Source organism: Prionailurus bengalensis, chromosome X, assembly GCF_016509475.1.
Source record: "Prionailurus bengalensis isolate Pbe53 chromosome X, Fcat_Pben_1.1_paternal_pri, whole genome shotgun sequence".
NCBI classification, from domain to species: domain Eukaryota; kingdom Metazoa; phylum Chordata; class Mammalia; order Carnivora; family Felidae; genus Prionailurus; species Prionailurus bengalensis.
The window spans coordinates 87457097-87482103 of NC_057361.1; the positions used below are offsets into that span (position 1 = coordinate 87457097).

At 36.6% G+C, this 25007-nt stretch overlaps 1 protein-coding gene and 1 non-coding gene across 2 annotated transcripts; one reads left to right on the plus strand and one right to left on the minus strand.

The window, feature by feature from the left end:
* Positions 1–2458: 2458 nt before the first annotated feature.
* On the plus strand, positions 2459–3670 carry LOC122477984 (GTP-binding protein 10-like). Its single transcript, XM_043571587.1, is given in 2 exon segments — positions 2459–3122; positions 3125–3670. Coding segments are annotated over 2 exon segments (1149 nt in total). The 5' UTR covers positions 2459–2491; the 3' UTR covers positions 3643–3670.
* A 5583-nt stretch (positions 3671–9253) lies between these two features.
* LOC122478068 lies at positions 9254–9357 on the minus strand. The gene has a single exon (XR_006295835.1). It is a non-coding gene; the product is annotated as a U6 spliceosomal RNA (small nuclear RNA).
* Between the last annotated feature and the right edge of the window lie 15650 nt (positions 9358–25007).

Consider the following 25007-nt stretch of genomic DNA (forward strand, 5'->3'; position numbering starts at 1 on the left):
ACCACAGAAACCAAAAGCTTTATTAAAGGGCTTGTACTTTACGCATAGATAATGGAAAGCCATTTGCAGATTTTAGTTACGTAATAAAAGTTTATAGCCATAATTTCCAAATGGTGTTCAGGTAACTAGGGGATGTGCAAATGATCCACTAAAGTACAGGGAAAAATGTGTTCGAATTTCTATTATATTCATTGTATTTCACAATTCATTTGTTTCAAAATTTGGGTATTCATAACTTACCTTCCCCAAATTTCCTTAATATACAAAGATATAAATGAAGATACATCTTTCAGAGCTACTGCAAAAATATTTCATGGAGAGTGGTGCATAGTCAAAAACAGTTTACAGACTTTGGCTTATAGAGTCCAAGATCACAGAGCCCTCATACTATGGGGTGTCATCCAAGGACACAAAAACAAGGGAGGAAATGGAATAACTAGTGACTCAACCTCTTCAGTCTGTTCTCTGCAGTGGCTGCCAGCCTCCTTTCAAAACAGGAGTAATCAGCCTTTACATTTGCAATCATATATTTAATTACTGTCCCTGCAACACCCTCACATATGCACACACTCATGGTGATGGGAGACACCCAAATTATCTTGTTTTGATGCAAGTATCACACGCTTTTTGCCTGTAAACATCCAATTTAAATATTTTTCCTCACAGGATAAGATAACATAGTTCAGGTGTCATAGAAACCAAAAAGTACATCATGTTTCTACGGTTGACATCAGTTTCCTATGGCAACTGGATAGTACAAGTTCATCTTCAGAGGCAAAATTTTAATCTCTACCTCAGATACTTGAGCCTCCCCATCCAATAAATGAATGAATAAATATTACAGTAAACACCAGCAACATACTGTAGGGATATGCATTGAAGGGAACATATTTCTATACAATGGTTTAGGGAATCAGGGAATCCATTTAAATAGAAAAGTTGACAAGTTTAGCTTTCCTGTCAGGCACACACCTGTGTTCCAGCCCCAGCTCAGCATACTCATACAAGATGTTTATAACATATGCTGGGTCTAAAGGGGATCTCAGAATCACCCAATCCTAATTCCACTCTCATTTTCACATGGCACCTAATGATGCCAGTTCTCAACAAGGGGGAGAATCCAAGCATATCTGAGACATTTTTGTATCCCTATAGTAAGTGCCTCAGGTATGAATCACATGGCAGAAGGGATCAGAACACTTCCGTCTACCTGCAGCTAGAACCCTTACTCATAAACACACAGACAAGGGTTACTGGGAACTCCAAATACCAGAAGCTGGTTTTCAGACATCCCTGCCAGCACATGCCTTTGCTGAAGATCTCTGCCCCTGTGTAATATGTACTGCATCTCAGTTATTGTAGAAATTAGATTGTCATATAAGTCATAAGATTAAATTCTCCATCCTCTGACATCCTAAATTATCTTTAGAGCCAGAGCCTAGAACCATAACCTTGTCACTCAAAATACCTGTATGTTTAAGGAAAAGAAATATTTACAGGATTTGTCTGTATTAAATTATGTCATGACAAATAAAAACTGATAAAATCAAACCTGCCACAAAAGGAGGAATAACAAAGTAAATGATGGTATATTCAGAAATTAAATTCTATGCATCTATTACAAAGATGAGGCCAATCTAAATGTACTAACACAGAAAAATAGTAAAATAAAATCAGGTCACATCTGCTGTTGAAAACAGTATAGAGATTCCTCAAAAAGTCAAAAATAGAAATACTGTATGATCCAATAACTCCACTACTGGTTGGCATTTACCCAAAGAAAATCAAAACACTAATCTGAAAAGATATATGCACCTCTATGTTTATTGCAGCATTGTTTACAGTAGTCAAAATATTGAGGCAACCTAAGTGTCCATCAATAGACAAAAGGGTAAGGAAGATTTGGTATATATATTGGAATGAAGAGCATGGACTATTATGCAGCCATAAAAAGGATGAGATCATGCCATTTGCAATGACATGGATGGACCTAGAGGATATTACACTAAGTGCGATAAGTCAGACTGAGAAATACCATGTGATTTCACTCATATGTGGAATACAAATAATAATAATAATAATAATAAGCAAATAAAAAGCAGAAGCAGACCTATAAATACAGAGGACAAATAGGGTTGCCAGAGAGGAGGTGGTGAGGAGGTGAGCACAGTGGGTGAAAGGGAGTGGGAGATACAGGCTTCCAGTTATGGAATGAATAAGTCATGACAATAAAAGATACAGCACAGGGAATATAGTCAGTGGTATTGTAATAGCATTGTATGGTGACAGATGGTAGTGATACTTATGGTGAGCACAGTATAACATATAGAAAAGTTGAATCACTATGTTGTACACCTGTAACTAATGTAATATTGTGGGTCAATTATACTCAAAAATTTTTTTTTAAAAATCAGGTGAAAACATGTGTGATGCATTAAAAAAGATGTTGTAGGTACACTTTCAAGGGAGTCAGCCCTAGCACGTCGCAGTCATGGTGTGGTGCGGTAGCGTGTGGTTCAGAAAGTATGGAAACTTCATTGATAACCTAAGACTCTTCACCAGGGGAGGAAGTGGTGGAATGGGTTACCCTCGTTTAGGTGGAGAAGGTGGAAAAGGTGGTGATGTCTGGGTTGTAGCCCATAAGAAAATGACTTTAAAACAACTTGAAGACAAATATCCTCAGAAACGGTTTGTGGCTGGAGAAGGAGCAAATAGTCGTGTTAATGCACTGAAAGGCTCCAGAGGAAAAGACTGTGAAATTCCTGTACCTGTGGGTATTTCAGTAACTGATGAAAATGGTAAAATTATAGAAGAACTCAATAAAGAGAAGGACAGAATTTTGGTAGCTGAAGGAGGTCTTGGTGGTAAATTACTTACAAATTTCTTACCATTGAAAGGCCAGAAACAAGTCATTCACCTTGATCTAAAACTTATAGCTGATATAGGCCTAGTAGGATTCCCAAATGCAGGAAAATCCCCTTTGCTAAGTCAGGTTTCTCATGCAAAACCTGCAATCGCAGATTATGCATTTACAACATTAAAGCCTGAACTTGGAAAGATTGTGTATAATGATTTCAGACAGATATCAGTAGCTGATCTTCCTGGTTTAATAGAAGGAGCGCATATAACAAAGGAATGGGCTACTAATTCCTCAAGCATATAGAAAGAACTAGACAACTACTTTTTGTTGTCGATATTTCTGGATTTCAGCTTTCTTCCCAAACTCAATACAGAACTGCCTTTGAAACCATAATACTTCTTACAAAAGAGTTAGAATTGTACAAAGAGGAACTTCAGACAAAACCTGAACTCCTGGCAGTTAATAAAATGGACTTGCCAGGTGCCCAAGATATGTTCCATGTACTGATGAATCAACTCCAGAATCCTAAAGATTTTTTGCATTTATTTAAGAAAAACATGATTCCAGAGAGGACTGTGGAGTTCCAACACATCATCCCCATCTCTGCAATTACAGGAGAAGGAATTGAAGAATTAAAGAACCATATAAGAAAATCTCTGGATGAACATGCCAATCAGAAAAATGGTGCATATCATAAGAAACAGTTGCTTAATTTACAGATTTCTAATACAATATCTTATAATGAGCCACCACCAAATAATGGTGTTACTAGTCCCAGATAGATGTAATTTAAATCTATTAAAAATGATATCAAGGGGGAAAAAAAAGAAAAGGATGTTGTATGTTTCTTCTTAATACGCGATTACTGGTAAATGCACAGATTAAAGGACTCGAAGGGTAGGTATACACTAAACTGTTGAAATAGTTGCATATAAAGGTAGGAGAGTAGCACTATGGGAGGTTTAGTGAGATGAAACTTAAGAATTCCTTTAATATTAAATATTTCACAAAGAAAACCAGCTGATGTTTAATGTATGTATATTACAGGCATACCTCACTTTATTGCATCTGGCTCTTTTGCACTTCTCAGATACTGCAGTTTATACAATTTGAAGGTTTGTGGCAACCCTGCATCAAGCAAGTCTGTCATTTTTCCAGCAGCATTCGCTCACTTTGTGTCTCTGTCACATTTTGTTAATTCTCACAATATTTCAAACTTCTTCATTATTACCATATTTGTTATGGTGATCTGTGATCAGTGATTATGACTCACTGAAAGCTCAGATGATTAGCATTTTTAGCAATAAAGTATTTTTTAATTAAGCTATGCCCATTTTTTTAGACATAATGCACACTTAGTAGACTACAGTATAGTATTAACTTTTATAAGCACCGAGACAACAAAAAATTCATTTGACTTGCTTTATTGTAATATTTACTTTATTATCGTGGCCTGGAGCGGAACCTGCAATATCTCCAAGGTATGCCTGTACTGATTTTATAAACAACGGAAATTTATTTCTCACAGTTCTGGAGGTTGGGAAGTTCAAGATTATGGCACTAGTAGCTTTAGTGTCTGATGAGAGCCTGATTCCTCATTGACAGCCATCTTCTTAATGTAACCTCACATGGCAGAAAGGATATGCCTGTCCTTTTAAAAGCATTATACAAAGGCAGGAAAAGATAAATCTGGCATATGTGAAAGAAAGAACCAAATAAGTATAGCGATTTTAATATCAGACAAAATAAAATTCATGGTGAATAGATTTCCGCGGATTTACAGGACTGTTTTAAAATATAAAAGGAACCACTCATAACAAACTTTTATGCACCCCAAAGCAAAAATTTGAATTTATAGATAGAATCTGCTAGAACTGCAACAAATTAAAAATCCATACATACAGTAGGAAACTTTAAAACACGACTCTTAAAAATGAAATGATTAATATATATGTTATGGAGAGCCAGAGAGTGGACTATTTGGGTTGAATTGTGTCCCCCAAAAAAAGATAAAGTCTTAACCCATGGTACCTGCAGGTGTTAAAATAGGGTCTTTGCAAATATAATCAAGTTAAGATGAAGTCATTAGAGTGGGCCCTAATCCAATATGACTGATGCCCTTATAAGAAGAGGAGATACAGATACAGAGATATATTTAGGAAGAATACCAAGTAACAATGAAGGCAGGCTTTATGCTGCCACAGGCCAAGGAATGCCTAGGGATACCAGAAGCCCGAAAAGGCAAGAAAAGATTTTTCTCTCTAGGCTTTAGAAGGAGCATGGCCCTACTAACAACACCTTGATTTCAGACTTCTAGCCTTGAGAACTTAGAGACCATGAATTTCTGGTTTTAAGCCACTCCATTTGTGGTTACAGCAGTCATAGGACACTAATACAATGCTCTTCACAAAGTTGAGAAAGTTCTCTTCCAATTGAATGTTTTATTCAGAATGTTTTATTTTTTTATGAATATAATTTATTGTCAAATTGGCTTACATACAACACCCAGTGCTCATTCATGCCATTTGCAGCAATGTGGATGGAACTGGAAGGTATTATGCTGAGAGAAATAAGTCAGTCAGAGGACAGATATCATATGTTGTCACTCATATGTGGATCTTGTTTTATTTTTTATCATGTACAAGTGTTGAATTTTTTTGTTTTTATTCTGCATAGATTGATAGGATCATATAATTTTCATTTTTTAGCCTGTTAGCATGATGGGTTAAAATGACAGATTTTTACATATTGAACCAGACTTTCATCACTGAAATAAACCCCATTGTATGTAATTATTATCCTACATTGCTGAATTACATTTGCTGACATTTTATAAGGAATTTTCATCAATATTCATGATGGATATTGGTATATAGTTTTCTTTTTTATTCTGCATTAAGCTTTTGTATCAGTCTAATATTAACTTCATAAAAAATTAGGAAGTGTTCTCTCCATTTCTATTTTGTGGAAAAGATTGTATATAATTTGTATTAATGTTTCATTAAACATTTAGCAGAATTCTTCAATGAAATTATCTTGGCCTGGAGATTTCTTATTTGAGAGGTTTTTAAAATAGACTTTATTGTGATGAGCACCAGGTGTTGTATGGAAGGAAGTGTTTAATCACTCTATTGTACTCCTGAAACTAATATTACACCGTATGTTAACTAAGGGGAATTTAAATAAAAACTTTGTTTTTCCTTCTCCAAATTTTTGTTTAAGTTCCAGTGTAATAGGAGTTTCAGGTGTAGAATTCAGTGATTCATCACTTCCATACAATACCCAGTGCTCATCACAACAAGTGCACTCCTTAATACCCATCACCTATTTAGCCCCTCCCCTCCACCCACCTCCCCTTTGGCAACCATTGGTTTGTTCTCTATAGTTAAAAGTCTGTTTCTTGGCTTGACTCTCTTTTTTTTTCACCTATGTTCATTTTTGTTTCTTAAATTCCACATGAGTGAAATCATATTTTTGTCTTTGACTATTTCGCCTAGCATGATACTTTCTAGTTCCATCCACATCATTGCAAATAGCAAGATTTCATTCTTTTTTATGGCTGGGTAATATTCCATTATATAATTCCATTACATTACATAATTCCTTTATACACACACACACACACACACACACACACACACACAACTTCTTTATTCATCAGTTGGTGGACATTTGGGCTCTTTCCATAATTTAGCTATTATTGATAATGATGCTATAAATGTCAGGATGCATGTGTCCCTTCAATTCAGTATTTTTGTATCGTTTGGGTAAATACCTAGTAGTACAATTGCTGGATGGTAAGGTAGTTCTATTTGTAACTTTTTGAGGAACCTCCATATTGTTTTCCAGAGTGGCTTCACTACTTTGCATTCCCACCAACAATGTAAGAGGGTTCCCCTTTTTCCACATCCTCTCCAACACCTATTGTCTCCTGTCTTGTTAATTTTAACCATTCTGACTGGTACGAGGTAAAATCTCATTCTAGTTTTGTTTCGTATTTCCCTCTTGATGAGTGATGTTGAGCATTTTTTAATGTGTCTATATTAGCCATCTGTATGTCTTTTTTAGAAAAATATCTATTCTTGTCTTCTGCCCATTTTTAACTGGATTATTTGGTTTTTGGGTGTTGAGTTTGATAAGTTCTTTATATATTTTATATACTAACCCTTTGTCAGATATTTCATTTGCAAATATCTTCTCCCATTCTATAGGCTGCCTTTTAGTTTTATTGACTGTTTCCTTCACTGTGCAGAAGCTTTTAATTTTGATGTAGTCCCAATAGTTTATTTTTGTTTTGTTTCCCTTACTTCAGGAGACATATCTAGAAAGAAGTTGCTATAGCCAGTGTCAAAGAGGTTACTGCCTGTATTATCCTCTAGGATTTTGATGGTTTCCTGTCCCACATTTAAGTCTTTCATCCATTTTGAATTGTGTATGGTGTAAGAAAGTGGTCCAGTTTCATTCTTTTGCATGTTGCTGTCCAGTGTTCCCAACACCATTTGTTGAGGAGACTGCCCTTTCCCATTGGATATTCTTTCCTCCTTTGTTGAATATTAGTTGACCATGTAGTTGTGGGATTATTTCTGGGTTTTCTGTTATGTTCTAATTGATCTATGTGGCCATTTTTGTGCTGGTACCACACTGTCTTATCTTGATCACTACAGCTCTGTAATATAACTTGAAGTCCGGAATTCTTATGCCTCCTTTTTCAAGATTGTTTTGACTATTTAGTGTCTTTTGTAGTTCCATACAAATTTTAGCATTGTTTGTTCTAGCTCTGTGAAAAATGCTGGTGGTATTTTGATAGGGATTGCATTAAATGTGCAGATTGCTTTGGGTAGTATAGACATGTTAACAATATTTGTTCTTCCAGTTCATGAGCATGGAATATCTTTCCATTTCTTTGTGTTATCTTCAATCTCTTTCATACGTGTTTTATAGTTTTCAGAGTACAGATCTTTCATCTCTTTGGTTAGGTTTATTCCTAGATATCTTATGGGTTTGGGTACCATTTTAAATGGGATGACTTCCTTGATTTCTCTTTCTGCTGCTTCATTATTGGTGTATAGAAATGCAACAGATATCTGTATGTTGATTTTGTATCCTGTGACTTTACTGAATTCACGTATAGTTCTAGCAATTTTTTGGTGGTCTGTAGGTTTTGTATATAGAGTGTCATATCATCTGCAAATAGGGAAAGTTTGTCTTCTTCCTTGCAGGTTTGGCCTTTTATTTCCTTTTGATGTCTGATTGCTGAGGCTAGGACTTCCAGTAATATGTTAAAAAACAGTGGTGAAAGTGGACATCCCTATCTTCTTCCTGACTGTAGAGGAAAGGGTCTCAGTTTTTCCCCATTGAGGATGATATTAGCTGTGGGTTTTCCATATATGGCTTTTATGATGTTTTGGTATGTTCCCTCTATCCCTACTTTGTTGAGGATTTTTTTATCAAGAATGGATGTTATACTTTGTCAAATGCTTTTTCTGTATCTATTAAAAGGATCATATGGTACTTATCCTTTCTTTTATTAATGTGGTGTATTAAATTTATTTGCAAAGATTGAACCACTCTTGAAGCCCAGGAATAAATCCCACTTGACTGTGGTGAATGATTCTTTTAATGTACTGTTGGATTTGATTTGTTAGTATTTTATTGAGAATCTTAACATCCATGTAGTTCTCTTTTTAAGTGGAGTATTTTTCTGGTTTTGGAATCAGGGTAATACTGGCATCATAGAATGAATTTGGAAGTTTTCCTTTCATTTCAGTTTTTTGGAACAGGCGTTAACTCTTATTTAAATGTTTGGTATAATTCCCCTGTGAAGCCATCTGGCCCTGGACTTTTGTTTGTTGGGAGATTTTGGATTACTGATTCAATTTCCTTGCTGGCTCTGGGTCTGTTTAATTTTTCCATTTCTTCCTGTTTCAGTTTTGTATGTCTCTAGGAATTTATCCACTTTTCCAGTTTGTCTAACTCACTGGCATATAATTTTTCATAATATTCTCTTATAATTGTATGTATCTCTATGGCGTTGGTTGTTATGGCCCCGCTCTCATTTGTGATTTTATTTGAGTTGTTTTTCTTTTCTTTTTGATAAGTCTGGCTAGGGGCTTATCAATCTTGTTAATTTTTTCAAAGCACTGGCTTCTGGTTTCATTGATCTGTTCTCCTATTTTTTTTAGCTTCTATATCGTTTATTTGCCCTAAACTTAAGTATTTCCTTTCTTCTGTTGGCTTTAGGCTTCACTTGTTCTTTTTCTAGCTCTTTCAGGTGAAAGGTTAGGTTATTTATTTGATATTTTTCTTGCTTCTTGATATACGCCTGTATTGCTATATATTTCCCTCTTAGGACTGCTTTTGCTGCATCCAAAATGTTTTGACCATTATGTCTTCAAAAATATGAAATACTTCACAAATTTACATGTCATCCTTGCACAGGGGCCATGCTAATCTCTGTATCATTCCAATCTTAGTTTATGAGCTGCCAAGGAGAACACTAAATAAAAACTTTTAAGAAAGAAAGAAAATAGACTTTGAGAATAGCTGTACATTCACATTAGAACTGAGAAGGTAGTGCAGAGTTCCCATATACCCCCTCACATGGTTTCTCCTATTATTAATTTCTTATGTTATTATGGCACATTCATTGTAATTAATAAACCAATATTATCACTTTATTATTTACTAAAGTATATACCTTATTCAAATTTCCTTGGATTTTACCTGATGTGTTTCTGCTTCCAGATCTCATCCAGGATACTTGTATTTATTTGTTATGTCTCCTTAGGACCCTCTTGGCTGTGAAAATGCCTCAGATTTTTCTTATTGGTGATGACCTTGACAGTTTTAAAGCATATAGGTCAAGTGTTTTTCAGAATACCCTTCTATTGGAATTTTTCATAATTTTTAAATCATGATTAAACTAGAATTATTGTTTTTCTTTTTTGGGGACACAACAGATAAATTCACATTTTCATCACTTTGTATCAAAGGTTAATATACTCTCAACATGACATCACTATTGCTACTGACATTGATCACTTAGCTGAAGTGGAATTTGTGAGATTTCTCCAATGGAAAGTTGGTTTTTGTCTCCATTCCCCTTGACATACTGTATTTGGGAAAAGAAATTCACTACACTCAGCAGCCTATACTTTAGGTGTAGGGATTTATGCTCTCCTTTTAGTGCAAAGTATCTATAGAAATCACTTAGAAATTTTATGCAAGAAAAATTGTGCTCTCTTTTAGTTCACTGAGCATCCTTATGACAGTTGTTTTAAATTTCTTTGTCTGGTAACTCATATATCTCCATTTCTTTAGTGTAAGTTTCTGGAAATTTATTTTGTTCCTTTAATTTGGCCATACTTTCCTGTTTCTTTGTATGTCTTCTTATTTTAAATTGGGACTTTCACATGTGAAAGTCTTTATAGTCTGGCTTTGTATAAGGAAGATCTTCACCAGTAAGCCGAGCTTGAGTTCTGGAGACCTCTCAAGCCTTTTCTGGGGATGGATCTTTCCTGGGCTTGTGTGCAAAATGTTGTAGTTGAAGAGGTTTTCCTGTTTGGTTCTACTCAGAAATTTCCTCTGATGTCTGTTTGCAGTACTAAAGCCTTTCTGGTGTTGTACCAAGCTGTGGCACATGAGCTCTACCTAGTGTCTATCTTCAGTACTGTGGATTATTTGGTGTTAGACCATGAAGTTATTTCCTTTGTTCTCAGCAGTCCCCAACCTGGTGCCAATTCTTGTCAGTGTTTTGATTCATGTAAGAGAACTCTAGTCCCTGATGCAACCCCCTGAAAAGTCAGAATGTTGGATGTATATTCCACTCTTCTCTTTCCCTCCCTGAGAAGAAGCCAGACATTGGAAATGTTCTCACTATCACACTGTGCTGTACCAGAGGTGGGAGCTTTAGTGAGTAAATACCATCAATTTTCTGTCTTCAATGTAGTTCTTCTTGGACATATACTTCATATGTCAGGAGCTTCTTAACTGGTTTTCATGAAAGCAATTGATCTGTGCAATGTTATGGTCATGTCTCCATCGGGTAAAGGGGATTTGGGGCTTTCTATTCTGCTATCTTGATGACAGTAATCCACTAACATTCCTTTTAATACGGATGTGGAGATGTCTATTGGGATTTCACTGAATTTATAGATTATTTTGAGGAGAACATATAACTTTATAAGTTTTTCCTCATGTCGCCAATGTAGTGTTCATAGTTTATTCATAATACTTAAATGGCAGTAATCACAACCTTGAAAGTTATAAAATTTCTCTCTCATTTCTTAAAGAAATGGAAAAGTTTAGACTTTTCCCTTACATTCTAAATACAAATCTGTGAACAAACACAAGTAACTATTCCAATTAAAAATATTTTCACAATGAGAGTTCAATTTTGCCATCCTTTCATTAAAAATAAACCATTGCAGAGAATTTCAGTTCTGCCAAAGTAAAGTAGCCCTACTCCTCCCAGGACCTACCCATAAAAGAAAAAAATCTCTGGATATAACACACAAAAAAGCATAGGAAGACTCTGAAAGGAATTAAAAAGAAGGCATACTACAAAGGTACCTTTAGACTTGAAGAAGAACACATTAGTGAGTTCCCTGGGTGTCTTTGTTGCCTTTCCTCTATCCTGGACAGAACATTTCATAAGGGTGTTTTTGTTGCCTTTCCTCTATCCTGGACAGAACATTTCATAAGCCTTGAAAACAAACCCACCAAAAGGCAGATTCTAAAAAAGATTCCAAAAAAGCCTGTTCTCCTTAGTGAAAGAGTGACATAACAATAGAAAACCTTTTTGGCAGTATCTACCCTATTCCACCCAAACACCAATGGTAAAACAGTACCCCTCCCAGCATGGCTTCAGTAGGTCAGAACAGGAAGTTGATCTCTCATCCCATCCTGCCCTTGTCCCCACAGAAGTAGGCATCAGCACTCAAATTTCCACACCTGCCTCTGGTAGTATAGGAGGGGCACAGCAGGAAGCTAATCTTCTCTTCCCCATCTTGCAGAAGGTGGCAGTGCCCTGATTCCCTGGCAATGGTAGTATCAGCAGGTTCCAGCAGCCTTTTAAGCCTCCACCCCACACAGCATCAATGAGACTGAACAAAGTGATACAAACTGGAGCCATTTAGCAATCCACTTTACTCCCAGCAGGAAATTGGGCCTTCACCCTTAATCCTGCAGTCTCATGCAGCATCAGCAAGACTACACAAGGGCAGGTAACAAGAGGTGGAGATAGTGTTCTGCCCATCTTTTGCCAGTATCAGTTTGGAAGTGTTCCCTCCTTTGCAGTATTTTAGAAGCATTTAAAAAGGATTGGAGGCTTGGTATTAATTATCAGTTTGGGAGAATTCACCAGTAAAGCCATCTGGTCCTGGGATTTTCTTTGATTTTGATTATTGAATCAGTCGCCTTACTCATTATTGCTCTCTTCAAAATTTCTATTTATTCATGATTCACTCTTGATAGGTTGTGTATTCCTATCCATTTCTAATAGTTTATCCAATTTGTTGGCATTTAATTATTCATAATAATCTCTCATAATCCTTTTTATTTCTGTGGCATCAGTTGTTATGTCCTCTTTTGAATTTCTGATCTTATTTATTTGACTCATCTTTTTTTCTTAGTCAAGGGTTTGTCAATTTTGTTTATCTCTTCAAAAAAACAGTTCAGTATTGTTGATTTTTTCCTATTCTCTATTTCATTTACTTCTGATCTTTATACTTCTCCTCTGATCTTTATTAGTTATTTCCTTCTGCTAACTTTTGGCTTACTTTGTTCTTCTTTTGCTAGTTTCTTGAAGTATGAATTTGTGTTACTTATTTGGGAGCTTTTCCTTTTTTAGTAGGCATTTATCACTATAAAATTCCTCTTAATATTGTTTTTGCTGCATCCCACAAATTTTGCTATGAGTAAAAAAGCAACTTACAGGATGTGAGATACTTGCATACCATATATCTGGTAAAAGCTTAATATCCAAAATATATAGGGAGGTCCTACAACTCAATAGCAAAACAAAAAAAAAATCCAGTAGTCCCCCCTTACCCACAGTTTAACTTTCCACAATTTTAGTTACCTGTAATCAACTGCTGTCCAGACGCAGATGATCCTTTGTCTGACACTTTGTCAGAAGGTCAGCAGTAGCCTAACACTACATCACAAGACCTATACTGTTCACCTCACTTCATCTTGTCACAGAGGCATTTTGTCATCTCATCTCATCACAAGAAGATATTTTGAGAAAGGGAGAGAATACAGTCCCATAACATTTATTATAATATATTGTTATAATTGTTTTATTTTATTGTTAGTTGTTATTAATCTCTCACTGTGCTTAATTTATAAATTAAACTTAATAATAGTATGTATGTATAGGAAGGTATAGTATATATAGGATTCAGTACTATCTGCAGTTTCATGTATCCACTGGAGGTCTTGGAATGTATATCCTTACAGATAAGGCAGTACTATCTGGAGTTTCAGGTATCCACTGGGGGTCTTGGAATGTATATCCTTACAGATAAGGGAAGACCACTATAACACAATTTAAAAATGGGAAAAGGGGGCTTCTGGGAAGATGGTGGCGTAGTAGGACGCTGAGCTCACCACGTCCTGCGGATCACTTAGATTCCACCCACACCTGCCTAAATAACCCAGAAAATCGCCAGAAGACTAGCAGAACAGATTATCCAGAGCCAAGCATAGACGAGAGGTCCATGGAAGAGGGTAGGAAGGGCGGAGAGGTGGTGCGCGCTACATGGACTGGCAGGAGGGAGCCGGGGCAGAGGGGCAGCCCGCTGGCAAAGCAGAGCCCCCAGTCTGGCTTGCAAAAGCAGAGGGGTCGGATGGAGTGTGTTTGGACAGCAAGCGGGACTTAACATCTGGAAGGTTATAAGTTAACAGCTCTGCTGAGAGAGCGGGAGGGCTGGAGGACAACGGGAGGGAGAGGACGACAGAGCGCAGCTTGGTGGGGAACAAAGGCGCTCGCCAGCGCCATCTCTCTCACCCATCCCCCAGCCAAAATCCTAAAGGGAACCAGTTCCTCCCAGGGAACTTGATGGCACCGCACAAACACCCAACGCTGTGCTTCTGCGGATCCATGCCTCCGGTGGGTCTGACTCCCTCCCGGTGCCGCAGGGTCCCTCCCGAAGTGGATCTCCAAAGGAAAACGAGATGAGCCTGGCCCTCCTGCCCCTGTGCACCTTGCTGATCTGCCCCAGCTAATACACCAGATCCCCAGCACCACAAGCCTAGCAATGTGCAAGTAGCCCAGACAGGCCATGCCACCCCACAGTGAATCCTGCCCCTGGGGGAGGGGAAGAGAAAGTACACACCAGTCTGACTGTGGCCCCAGCGGTGGGCTGGGGGCAGACATCAGGTCGAACTGCGGCCCCACCCACCAACTCCAGTTATTCAAGACAACACAGGGGAAGTGCCCCGCTGTTCCACACCACTCCAGGGACTATCCAAAATGACGAAACGGAAGAATTCCCCTCAAAAAAACTCCAGGAAATAATGACAGCTAACAAACTGATCAAAAACGATTTAAACAATATAACAGAAAGTGAATTTAGAATAATAGACATAAAATTAATCGCTGGGCTTGAACAGTATAAAGGACAGCAGAGAATCTAATGCTACAGAGATCAAGACACTAAGAAACAGTCAGGAGGAGCTAAAAAATGCTACTAATGAGCTGCAAAATAAAATGGAGATGACCACAGCTCGGATTGAAGAGGCAGAGGAGAGAATAGGTGAACTAGAAGATAAAGTAATGGAAAAAGAAGAAGCTGAGAAAAAGAGAGATAAAAAAATCCAGGAGTATGAGGGGAGAATTAGAGAACTAAGTGATGCACTAAAGAGAAATAATCTACGTATAGTTGGTATTCCAGAGGAGGAAGAGAGAGGGAAAGGTGCTGAAGGTGTACTTGAACAAATCATAGCTGAGAACTTCCCTGATCTGGGGAAGGAAAAAGGCATTGAAATCCAAGAGGCACAAAAACTCCCTTCAGACATACTTGAACCAATCTTCTGCACAACATATCATACTAAAACTGGCAAAACACAAGGATAAAGAGAAAATTCTGAAAGCAGCTAGGGATAAACGTGTTCTAACATATAAAGGGAGACCTATAAGACTCGTGACCGATCTCTCTACTGAAACTTGGCAGGCCAGAAAGGAATGGCAGGAGATCTTCAATGTGATGAACAGAAAAAATATGCATCCGAGAATCCTTTATCCAGCAAGTCTGTCATTTAGAATAGAAGGAGAGATAAAGGTCTTCCCAAACAAAAACTGAAGGAATTCGTCGCCACTAAACCAGCCCTACAAGAGATCCTAAGGGGGATCCTGTGAGACAAAGTACCGGAGACACCGCTACAAGCATGAAACCTACAGACATCACAATGACTCTAAACCCATATCTTTCTATAATAACACTGAACGTAAATGGACTAAATGCGCCAACCAAAAGACATAGGGTATCAGAATGCATAAAAAAACAAGACCCTTCTATTTGGTGTCTACAAAACTCATCTTAGACCTGAGGACACCTTCAGATTGAAAGTGAGGGGATGGAGAACTATCTATCATGCTACTGGAAGTCAAAAGAAAGCTAGAGTAGCCATACTTATATCAGACAAACTAGACTTTAAATTAAAGGCTGTAACAAGAGATGAAGAAGGGCATTATATAATAATTGCAGGGTCTATCCATCAGGAAGAGCTAGCAATTATAAATGTCTATGCGCCAAATACAGGAGCCCCCAAATATATAAAACAATTACTCACAAACATAAGCAACCTTATTGATAAGAATGTGGTGATTGCAGGGGACTTTAACACCCCACTCACAGCAATGGATACATCATCTAGACACAGGTCAATAAAGAAACAAGGGCCCTGAATGATACATTGGGTCAGAGGGACTTGACAGATATATTTAGAACTCTGCATCCCAAAGCAACAGAATATACTTTCGAGTGCACATGGAACATTCTCCAAGATAGATCACATTTTGGGTCACCAAATAGCCCTTCATAAGTATACAAGAATTAAGATCATACCATGCATACTTTCAGACCACAATGCTATGAAGCTTGAAATCAACCACAGGAAAAAGTCTGGAAAACCTCCAAAAACATGGAGGTTAAGGATCACCCTACTAAAGAATGAATGGGTCAACCAGGCAATTAGAGAAGAAATTAAAAAATATATGGAAACAAACGAACATGAAAATACAACAATCCAAATGCTTTGGGATGCAGCGAATGCAGTCCTGAGAGGAAAATATATTGCAATCCAGGCCTATCTCAAGAAACAAGAAAAATCCCAAATACAAAATCTAGCAGGACACCTAAAGGAAATAGAAGCAGAGCAGCAAAGACACCCCAAACCCAGCAGAAGAAGAGAAATAATAAAGATCGGAGCAGAAATAAACAATATAGAATCTAAAAAAACTGGAGAGCAGATCAATGAAACCAAGAGCTGGTTTTTTGAAAAACTAAACAAAATTGATAAACCTCTAGCCAAGCTTCTCAAAAAGAAAAGGGAGATGACCCAAATAGATAAAATCATGAATGAAAATGGAATTATTATAACCTATCCCTCAGAGATACAAGCAATTATCAGGGAATACTATGAAAAATTATATGCCAACAAACTGGACAACCTGGAAGAAATGGACAAATTCTTAAACACCCACACACTTCCAAAACTCAATCAGGAGGAAATAGAAAGCTTGAACAGACCCATAACCAGCGAAGAAATTGAATTGGTTATCAAAAATCTCCCAACAAATAAGAGTCCAGGACCAGATGGCTTCCCTGGGGAATTCTACCAGACATTTAAAGCAGAGATAATACCTATCCTTCTCAAGCTCTTCCAAAAAATAGAAAGGGAAACTTCCAGACTCATTCTACGAAGCAAGTATTACTTTGATTCCTAAACCAGAGACCCAGCAAAAAAAGAGAACTACAGGCCAATATCCCTGATGAATATGGATGCAAAAATTCTCAATAAGATACTAGCAAGTCGAATTCAACAGCATATAAAAGAATTATTCACCATGATCAAGTGGGATTCATTCCTGGGTGCAGGGCTGGTTCAACACTCGCAAATCAATCAACTTGATACATCACATTAATAAAAGAAAAAATAAGAACCATATGATCCTGTCAATCGATGCAGAAAAAGCATTTGACAAAATTCAGCATCCTTCTTTAATAAAAACCCTTGAGAAAGTTGGGGTAGAAGGAACATACTTAAAAATCATAAAAGCCATTTATGAAAAGCCTACAGCTAATATCATCCTCAATGGGGAAAAACTGAGAGCTTTCCCCCTGAGATCAGGAACATGACAGGGATGTCCACTCTCACCACTGTTGTTTAACATAGTGTGGGAAGTGCTAGCATCAGCAATCAGACAACAAAAGGAAATCCAAGGCATCAAAATTGGCAAAGATGAAGTCAAGCTTTCACTTTTTGCAGATGACATGATATTATACATGGAAAATCCGATAGACTCCACCAAAAGTCTGCTAGAACTGATACATGAATTCAGCAAAGTCACAGGATACAAAATCAATGTACAGAAATCAGTTACATTCTTATACACTAATAATGAAGCAGTAGAAAGACAAATAAAGAAACTGATCCCATTCACAATTGCACCAAGAAGCATAAAATACCTAAGAATAAATCTAACCAAAGATGTACAAGATCTGTATGCCGAAAACTATAGAAAGCTTATGAAGGTAATTGAAGAAGATTTAAAGAAATGGAAAGACATTCCCTGCTCATGGATTGGAAGAATAAATATTGTCAAAATGTCAATACTCCCCAAAGCTATCTACACATTCAATGCAATCCCAATCAGAATTGCACCAGCATTCTTCTCGAAAGTAGAACAAACAATCCTAAAATTCATATGGAACCACAAAAGGCCCCGAATAGCCAAAGGAATTTTGAAGAAGACCAAAGCAGGAGGCATCACAATCCCAGACTTTAGCCTCTACTGCAAAGCTGTCATCATCAAGACAGCATGGTATTGGCATAAAAACAGACACATACACCAATGGAATAGAATAGAAACCCCATAACTAGACCCACAAGAGTATGGCCAACTAATCTTCGACAAAGCAGGAAAGAGTATCCAATGGAAAAAAAGACAGTCTCTTTAACAAATGGTGCTGGGAGAACTGGGCAGCAACAGGCACAAGAATGAAACTAGACCACTTTCTTACACCATTCACAAGAATTAGCTCAAAATGGATAAAGGACTTCAATGTGAGATAGAAAACCATCAAACCCCTAGAGGAGAAAGCAGGAAAAGACCTCTCTGACCTCAGTCACAGCAATTTATTATTTGACACATCCCCAAAGGCAAGGGAATTAAAAGCAAAAAGGAACTATTGGGACCTCATGAAGATAAAAAACTTCTGCATAGCAAAGGACACAATCAACAAAACTAAAAGGCAACCAACGGAATGGGAAAAGATATTTGCAAATGACATATCAGACAAAGGGGTAGTATCCAAAATCTATAAAGAGCTCACCAAACTCCACACCCAAAAAACAAATAATCCAGTGAAGAAATGGGCAGAAAACATGAATAGACACTTCGCTAAAGAAGACATCGAGATGGCCAACAGACACATGAAAAGATGCTCAACGTCACTCCTCATCAGGGAAATACAAATCAAAACCACACTCAGATACCACCTCACTCCAGTCAGAGTGGCCAAAATGAACAAATCAGGAGAGTATAGATGCTGGAGAGGATGTGGAGAAACGGGAACCCTCTGGCACTGTTGGTGGGAATGCAAACTGGTGCAGCCGCTCTGGAAAACAGTGTGGAGGTTCCTCAGAAAATTAAAAATAGACATACCCTATGACCCAGCAATAGCACTGCTAGGAATTTACCCAAGGGATACAGGAGTACTGATGCATAGGGGCATCTGTACCCCAATGTTTATAGCAGCACTCTCAACAATAGCCAAATTATGGAAAAAGTCTAAATGTCCATCAACTGATGAATGGATAAAGAAATTGTGGTTTATATACACGATGGAGTAATATGTGGCAATGAGAAAGAATGAAATCTGGCCCTTTGTAGCAACGTGGATGGAACTGGAGAATGTTATGCTAAGTGAAATAAGCCATATACAGAAAAACAGATACCATATGTTTTCAATCTTATGTGGATCCTGAGAAACTTAACAGAAAACCATGGGGGAGGGGAAGGAAAAAAAAAGAAAAAAAAAAGAGGTTAGAGTGGGAGAGAGAGCCAAAGCATAAGAGGCTCTTAAAAACTGAGAACAAACTGAGGGTTGATGGGGAGTGGGAGGGTGGGGAGGGTAGGTGATGGGCATTGAAGAGGGCATCTTTTGGGATGAGCACTGGGTGTTGTATGGAAACTAATTTGACAATAAATTTCATATAATAATAAAATAAAATAAAAATGGGAAAAGGATTTAAATAGACATCTCTTTAAGGAAGACATACAAATGGTCAACAGGTATGTGAATAAATGCTCACCATCACTAATCAGGGAAATGCAAATCAAAACCATAATTAAGTATCATCTTACTACTGTTAGGATGACAATCTTAAAAAAAAAGAGAGAGATAACAAGTGTTAGCAAGGAGGTAAAGAAATGAAACCCTTGTACACTATTGGTGGGAATGTAAAATGATGCCACTATGTAAAAAAGTATGAAGGTTTCTCAAAAAATTAAAAATAGAACTACCATATGGTCCAGAAATCCCACTTCTGTGTATTTATCTGAAGGCAATGAAATCAGGATTTGAAAGATATATCTGTTCTCACATGTTCATGGAAGCATTATTCACAATAGTCAAGAAATGGAAACAGCATAAATGCCCATTTACCGAAGAATAGATCAAGAAAATATGATATATACATACATAATATGAAATTCTATTCAGCCTTAAAAGAAAAGGAAGGAAATCCTACCATTTAGGACAATATAGATGGACCTGGGGGGCATTATACTAGGTGAATAAGCCAATAACAGAAGGACAAATACTACATGATTCCACTTATATGAAGTATCTAAAATCATCAATTCATAGAAACAGAGTAAAATTGTTGTTCCCAGGGTCTGGGGCAAGGTGAAATGGGGTATTGCTGTTCAACAGGTGTAAAGTTTTAGTTAAACAAGGTGAATAAGTTATAGAGATGTGCTGTACAACATTGTACCTATGGTTAACAATACTGTACTTTGTACTTAGAGAATTTGATGAGGGTAGATATCATTTTGTGTTCTTACCACAATAAAAAACAAGACAGGAATTATTTTTGTCAGTAATTAGTTTAAATGTAAACAGATTAAGCCCTTAAATAAAAGGCTGAAATTAACAAGTGGGTTTTTAAAAAGCATGATCCAATTATATTCTGTTTAGAAGAGACATACTATAGATATGTTTAAAGTAAAAGGATAGAAAAAAAGTGTTTTGTGCAAATAGTAATCCAAAGAGGGCGGGGGTGGATATACTAATATCAGACAAAAAAGACTTTAAAAGATGTCAAAAACAAGAAAAGGACACTATTCATAAAATATCAGAGTGCTATAGCAATTAGAAACATATACCCACATCAAAAACAAAGCCCCAAAATATAGGAAGCAAAACAAAGCCCCAAAATATAGGAAGCTAAAATTGACAGAATTGAAGGGAGAAATAGTGAATTCTACAATAATAGTTGGGGGCTTCAATATCCCAGTTACAAAAATGCAAAGAACAGTTAGGTAGAAGATCAGAAGGGAAACAGAGGCCTTGAGCAACACAATAAACCAATTATATTTAGTCAATATGCAGAGCACCCCATTCAACAACAATGTCAGAATACCCATTCTATGCACATGAAACATTCTCCAGGATAGACCATATGTTAGGCCACAGAACGATTAATATATTATAAAAGTGAAATTATGTTAAGTATTTTCTTTGAACACAATGGGAAAGAACTAGGAATCAATAACAAGAAAAACTGGGAAATTCCCAAATGCATACAAATTTTAAAATACTAAAAAAAATAAATAATGGGTAAAAGGAAAAAGCACAATTGATATTAGAAAAAACATTAAAATGAATGCAAATGGAACACAACACACCAAGATTTATGAGGTACAGTGAAAGAAGTGCTCAACAGGAAATTTATGGCTATAAATGCCTATATTTAAAAACAAGAAAAATCTCAGGGCTCCTGGGTGGCTCAGTCAGTTAAGCCTCTGACTTCAGCTCAGGTTATGATCTCACAGTTTATGGGTTCAAGCCCCATGTCGGGCTCTGTGCTGACAGCTCGGAGCCTAGAGCCTGCTTCTGATTCTCTCTCTCTCTCTGTCTCTCTCTCTGCCGCTCAAGTGCTCATGCTCACTCTCTCTCCCTCCCTCCCTCAAAAGAAAAAAATAAACATTAAAAAAAATTTTTTAATAAGAAAAATCCCAAATCAATCACCTAACTTTATAGCTTAATGAGCTAGAAAATGAAGAGCAAGTAAACCCAAAGCTAGAAGAAAGAAAGAAATAATAAAAATTAGAGCAGAGATAAATGATAGATATATAAAAACAATAAAGGGAACCGACAGAACCAATAGATGGTTCTTTGAAAAGATAAAAATAACAAGCCTTTATCTAAACTGACAAAGACAAAAGAGAGGACTCAAATCATTAGAACTAGAAAATGTTATGGGATGAATTGTGTCACACCAAAATTAATGTTTTAGTCCTAGCACCTATTCGCTCAAAATGTAACTATATTTTGAGATACAACCTTTAAAGAGGTAATTCATTTTAATGAAATCATTGGGGTGGGTCCTAATCCAATATAATTGGTGTCCTTATAAGAAGGGGAAATTAGGGCACAGCTGCACATGCACTAAAGACCATATGAAGACAAAAGGAGATGGCCATCTACAGGCCACGAAGAGAGGCCTCGGAATGAAATTAATCTTGCCAACATCCTGATCTTGTATTTCTAGCCTCCAGAAGAGTGAGGAAATAAGTTTCTATTGTTTAACCTACCTAGTCTGTGTTATGGCAGGCCTACCAAACTAATAAAGAGCATTACTACAAACCTTGCAGAAATAAAAAGTATCATAATAGAATAGTATGAACAACTATATACCAACAAATTAGAAAAACTGGAGGAATAGACAAATATCTAAACAAACAAAAATTACCAAAACTGCTTCAAGAAGAAATATAAAATCTGAATAGTTCTATAACAAATAAAGAGATTGAATCCATAGTCAAAAACCTCCCAACAAAAACCCAGGACAAGATGGGCTTCATTGTGAACTTCTACCAAACATTTAAAGAAGAGTTAATACATTCTCAAATTATTCCAAAATGTCAAAGAGGAAGGAGTACAATCTAACATTCTATGAGGCCAGCATTACCCTATTACAAAAGCCAGATCAAAACATCACATTAAAAGAAAAATAGAGATCAATATCCTTTATAAATATAGATGCAAAAATCCTCAACAATATACTAGCAAACCAAATCCAGGAGCATATTAAGAGTTTTATACAAATGATCAAGTGGGATTAATCCCAGGAATAAATAGTGGTTCAACTTAAGAAAATAAATCAATGTAATATATCACAGTAATAAAAGGAAGGGGAAAAAATAGGATTGATTCAGTTAAAGTAGAAAAAGGACTTGGCAAAACCCAACACCATCCCATGGCAAAAGTGCTCAACAAGCTAGGAATAGAAGGCAAGTACCTCAACATGAAAAATGAAATTTATTATTAAAGAAACCCTACAACTAACATTATATCCATTGGTAAAAGAATGAAAGAGTTTCGGTTACAATAGGAACAACACAAGAATGACCACATTCACCACTTCTATTCAGCATTGTATAAGAAACTCTAGCCAGAGAAATTAGGCAATAAAAAGAAATAAGCAATTAAATTTAAAAGGAAGAATAAAATTTATTTCTATTATCTCAAATGATCTTATACATAGATTCTAAAGAGTCAACAAAAAGTATTAGAGCAGTAAACAAATTCAACAAATTTTCAGGATATGAGATCAATGCACAATTATCAGCTGTGTTTCTATATATTAGCCAAGAACTATCCAAAAAGGAAATTGAGAATTTTCTCCAAAGAAGATATACACGTGGCCAGCAAGCACATGAAAAGATGCTCAATGTCATTAGTGATTAAGGAAATGAAAATCAAAACCATAGTGAGTTATCATTTTATAACCACTAGGATGACTATAATCAAAACATGGAAAATAATAAGTGTTGGACAGAATATATAGAATTTGGAATACTTGTATATTGCTGGTCAGAATGTAAAATGGTTTAGTGTCTATGGAAAAGAAGTTTGGTGTTCTTCAAAAAGCTAGATATAGAATTACCATGTGACACAGCGATTCCACTCCTGATTTCAAAAGAATTGAAAACAAGTATTCAAACAAAACTTGTACATAAATGTTCATGCAGCACTATTTACAATAGCCAAAAGGTGGTCAGCAGTTCAAATGTCCATTAAGGGTTTAATGACCTAACAGAGTACATCCATACTGTGGAGTGTTATTCAGCCATAAAAAATAATGAAGTACTAATACTTGATACAACATGGGTGAGCCTCAAAAATAAGTGAAAGAAGCAAGACACAAAAGGCCACATATTAGGTTATTCCATTTATATGAAATACTGTAACAGGTAAACCTGTAGTGACAGAAATCTGATCACTGGTTGCCAGGGGCTGGAGGGGGAGGAAAATGTGTAGTGACTACTAATTTGTATGTGGTTTCCTTTTGAGATGATGAAAACACATTGAAACTAGATAGAAGTAATGGTGGCACAAATTGTGGATGTACTAAATGCCACTGAGTTGTATACTTTAAAATGATTAATTCTGTTATAAGAATTTCACTTCAATAAAAACAAAGAAAAGTAACCAATCAGATCAGGAACTTTATTAAGCAGTTCATATTAACAACTTTGAGATGAAATGGGAAACATTTAAAGATTTTAGTAAGTGGTGTGAGAATACAAAATTTGTACTTCGAAAGAGACAATATTAGAATTTTCAATTATGTTCACATTTCTTTATAATTTTCAAATTTGGTGTGCTTCATAATGTGAGAATATTATTTCTTTCTGTGTGTGTGTGTGTGTGTGTGTGTGTGTGTGTGTGTTTCAGGGCCACATGATGAGAAATGTTTGGAGATTTTAATTTATAAAACTCAGAGACTACAAATGTATGAATGTCATCTGAAGACACAGAAAGTTAAAAATAATGAATGATGACTCAACCATTTCAGTTTCCACTCAGCAGGTTCTAAAAACCTGTCACAAAACTGGACTATGCACACATCTTTTTTACCTGTTGAATTCTTTGTCCCCAAAACACACAGATGCATACACATACTCACAATATGTAAATACATATACACACACAAAATAAAACCCAAAAGTTATAGTAGATACCAAAAAGGCCTGATATTGATATAGGTGTTCTAACCTTATTGCACTGAAATATACCGGCTAAATGTTCCTACTTCCAAGACACATTGGCATGTCCCAAATGTCATCATAATGTTTTGTTGGATGTCAGCTGTCTATGGCAATCTGAAAGTACTAATTCATCCCCAAAGACCAAAGCTTAATATGTACTTTAGCCATACAAATCCATCCCAATATAATGAATGAAGGAAAATATAAAATCTTAGAGATAATGCAAATCAGTCACCAATGAATATGCATAGGAGAGAGAGGAGGCATTTTAAACACTGGGATATGGAGTACATGATGATTAACAGGTTGGTATTTTTAATGTGAGACAGAGATATCAAGTCCAGTCCTAATTTAGGAACACCTTACAGCCTGATGTAATACACTGCCAGACTGGAATGCATCTCAAATTCTACACAGCCTTCACCATTTACATGGTACAGATGACTCTGAAACTCAAAGATAGAATAAGAGCATGTATGAGACATGTCTAATGTCCTTAACTGAGTGCCTCAAGTTTGAATCCCTGCCTACAATGTTCTGGTTCCCTGAATCCACCCAACAACAAACACACACACAATTCTACTAAGGTTGGGTTACTTGACATTTCTGATACCAGATCCCGGTATACAGTGGGTCCTC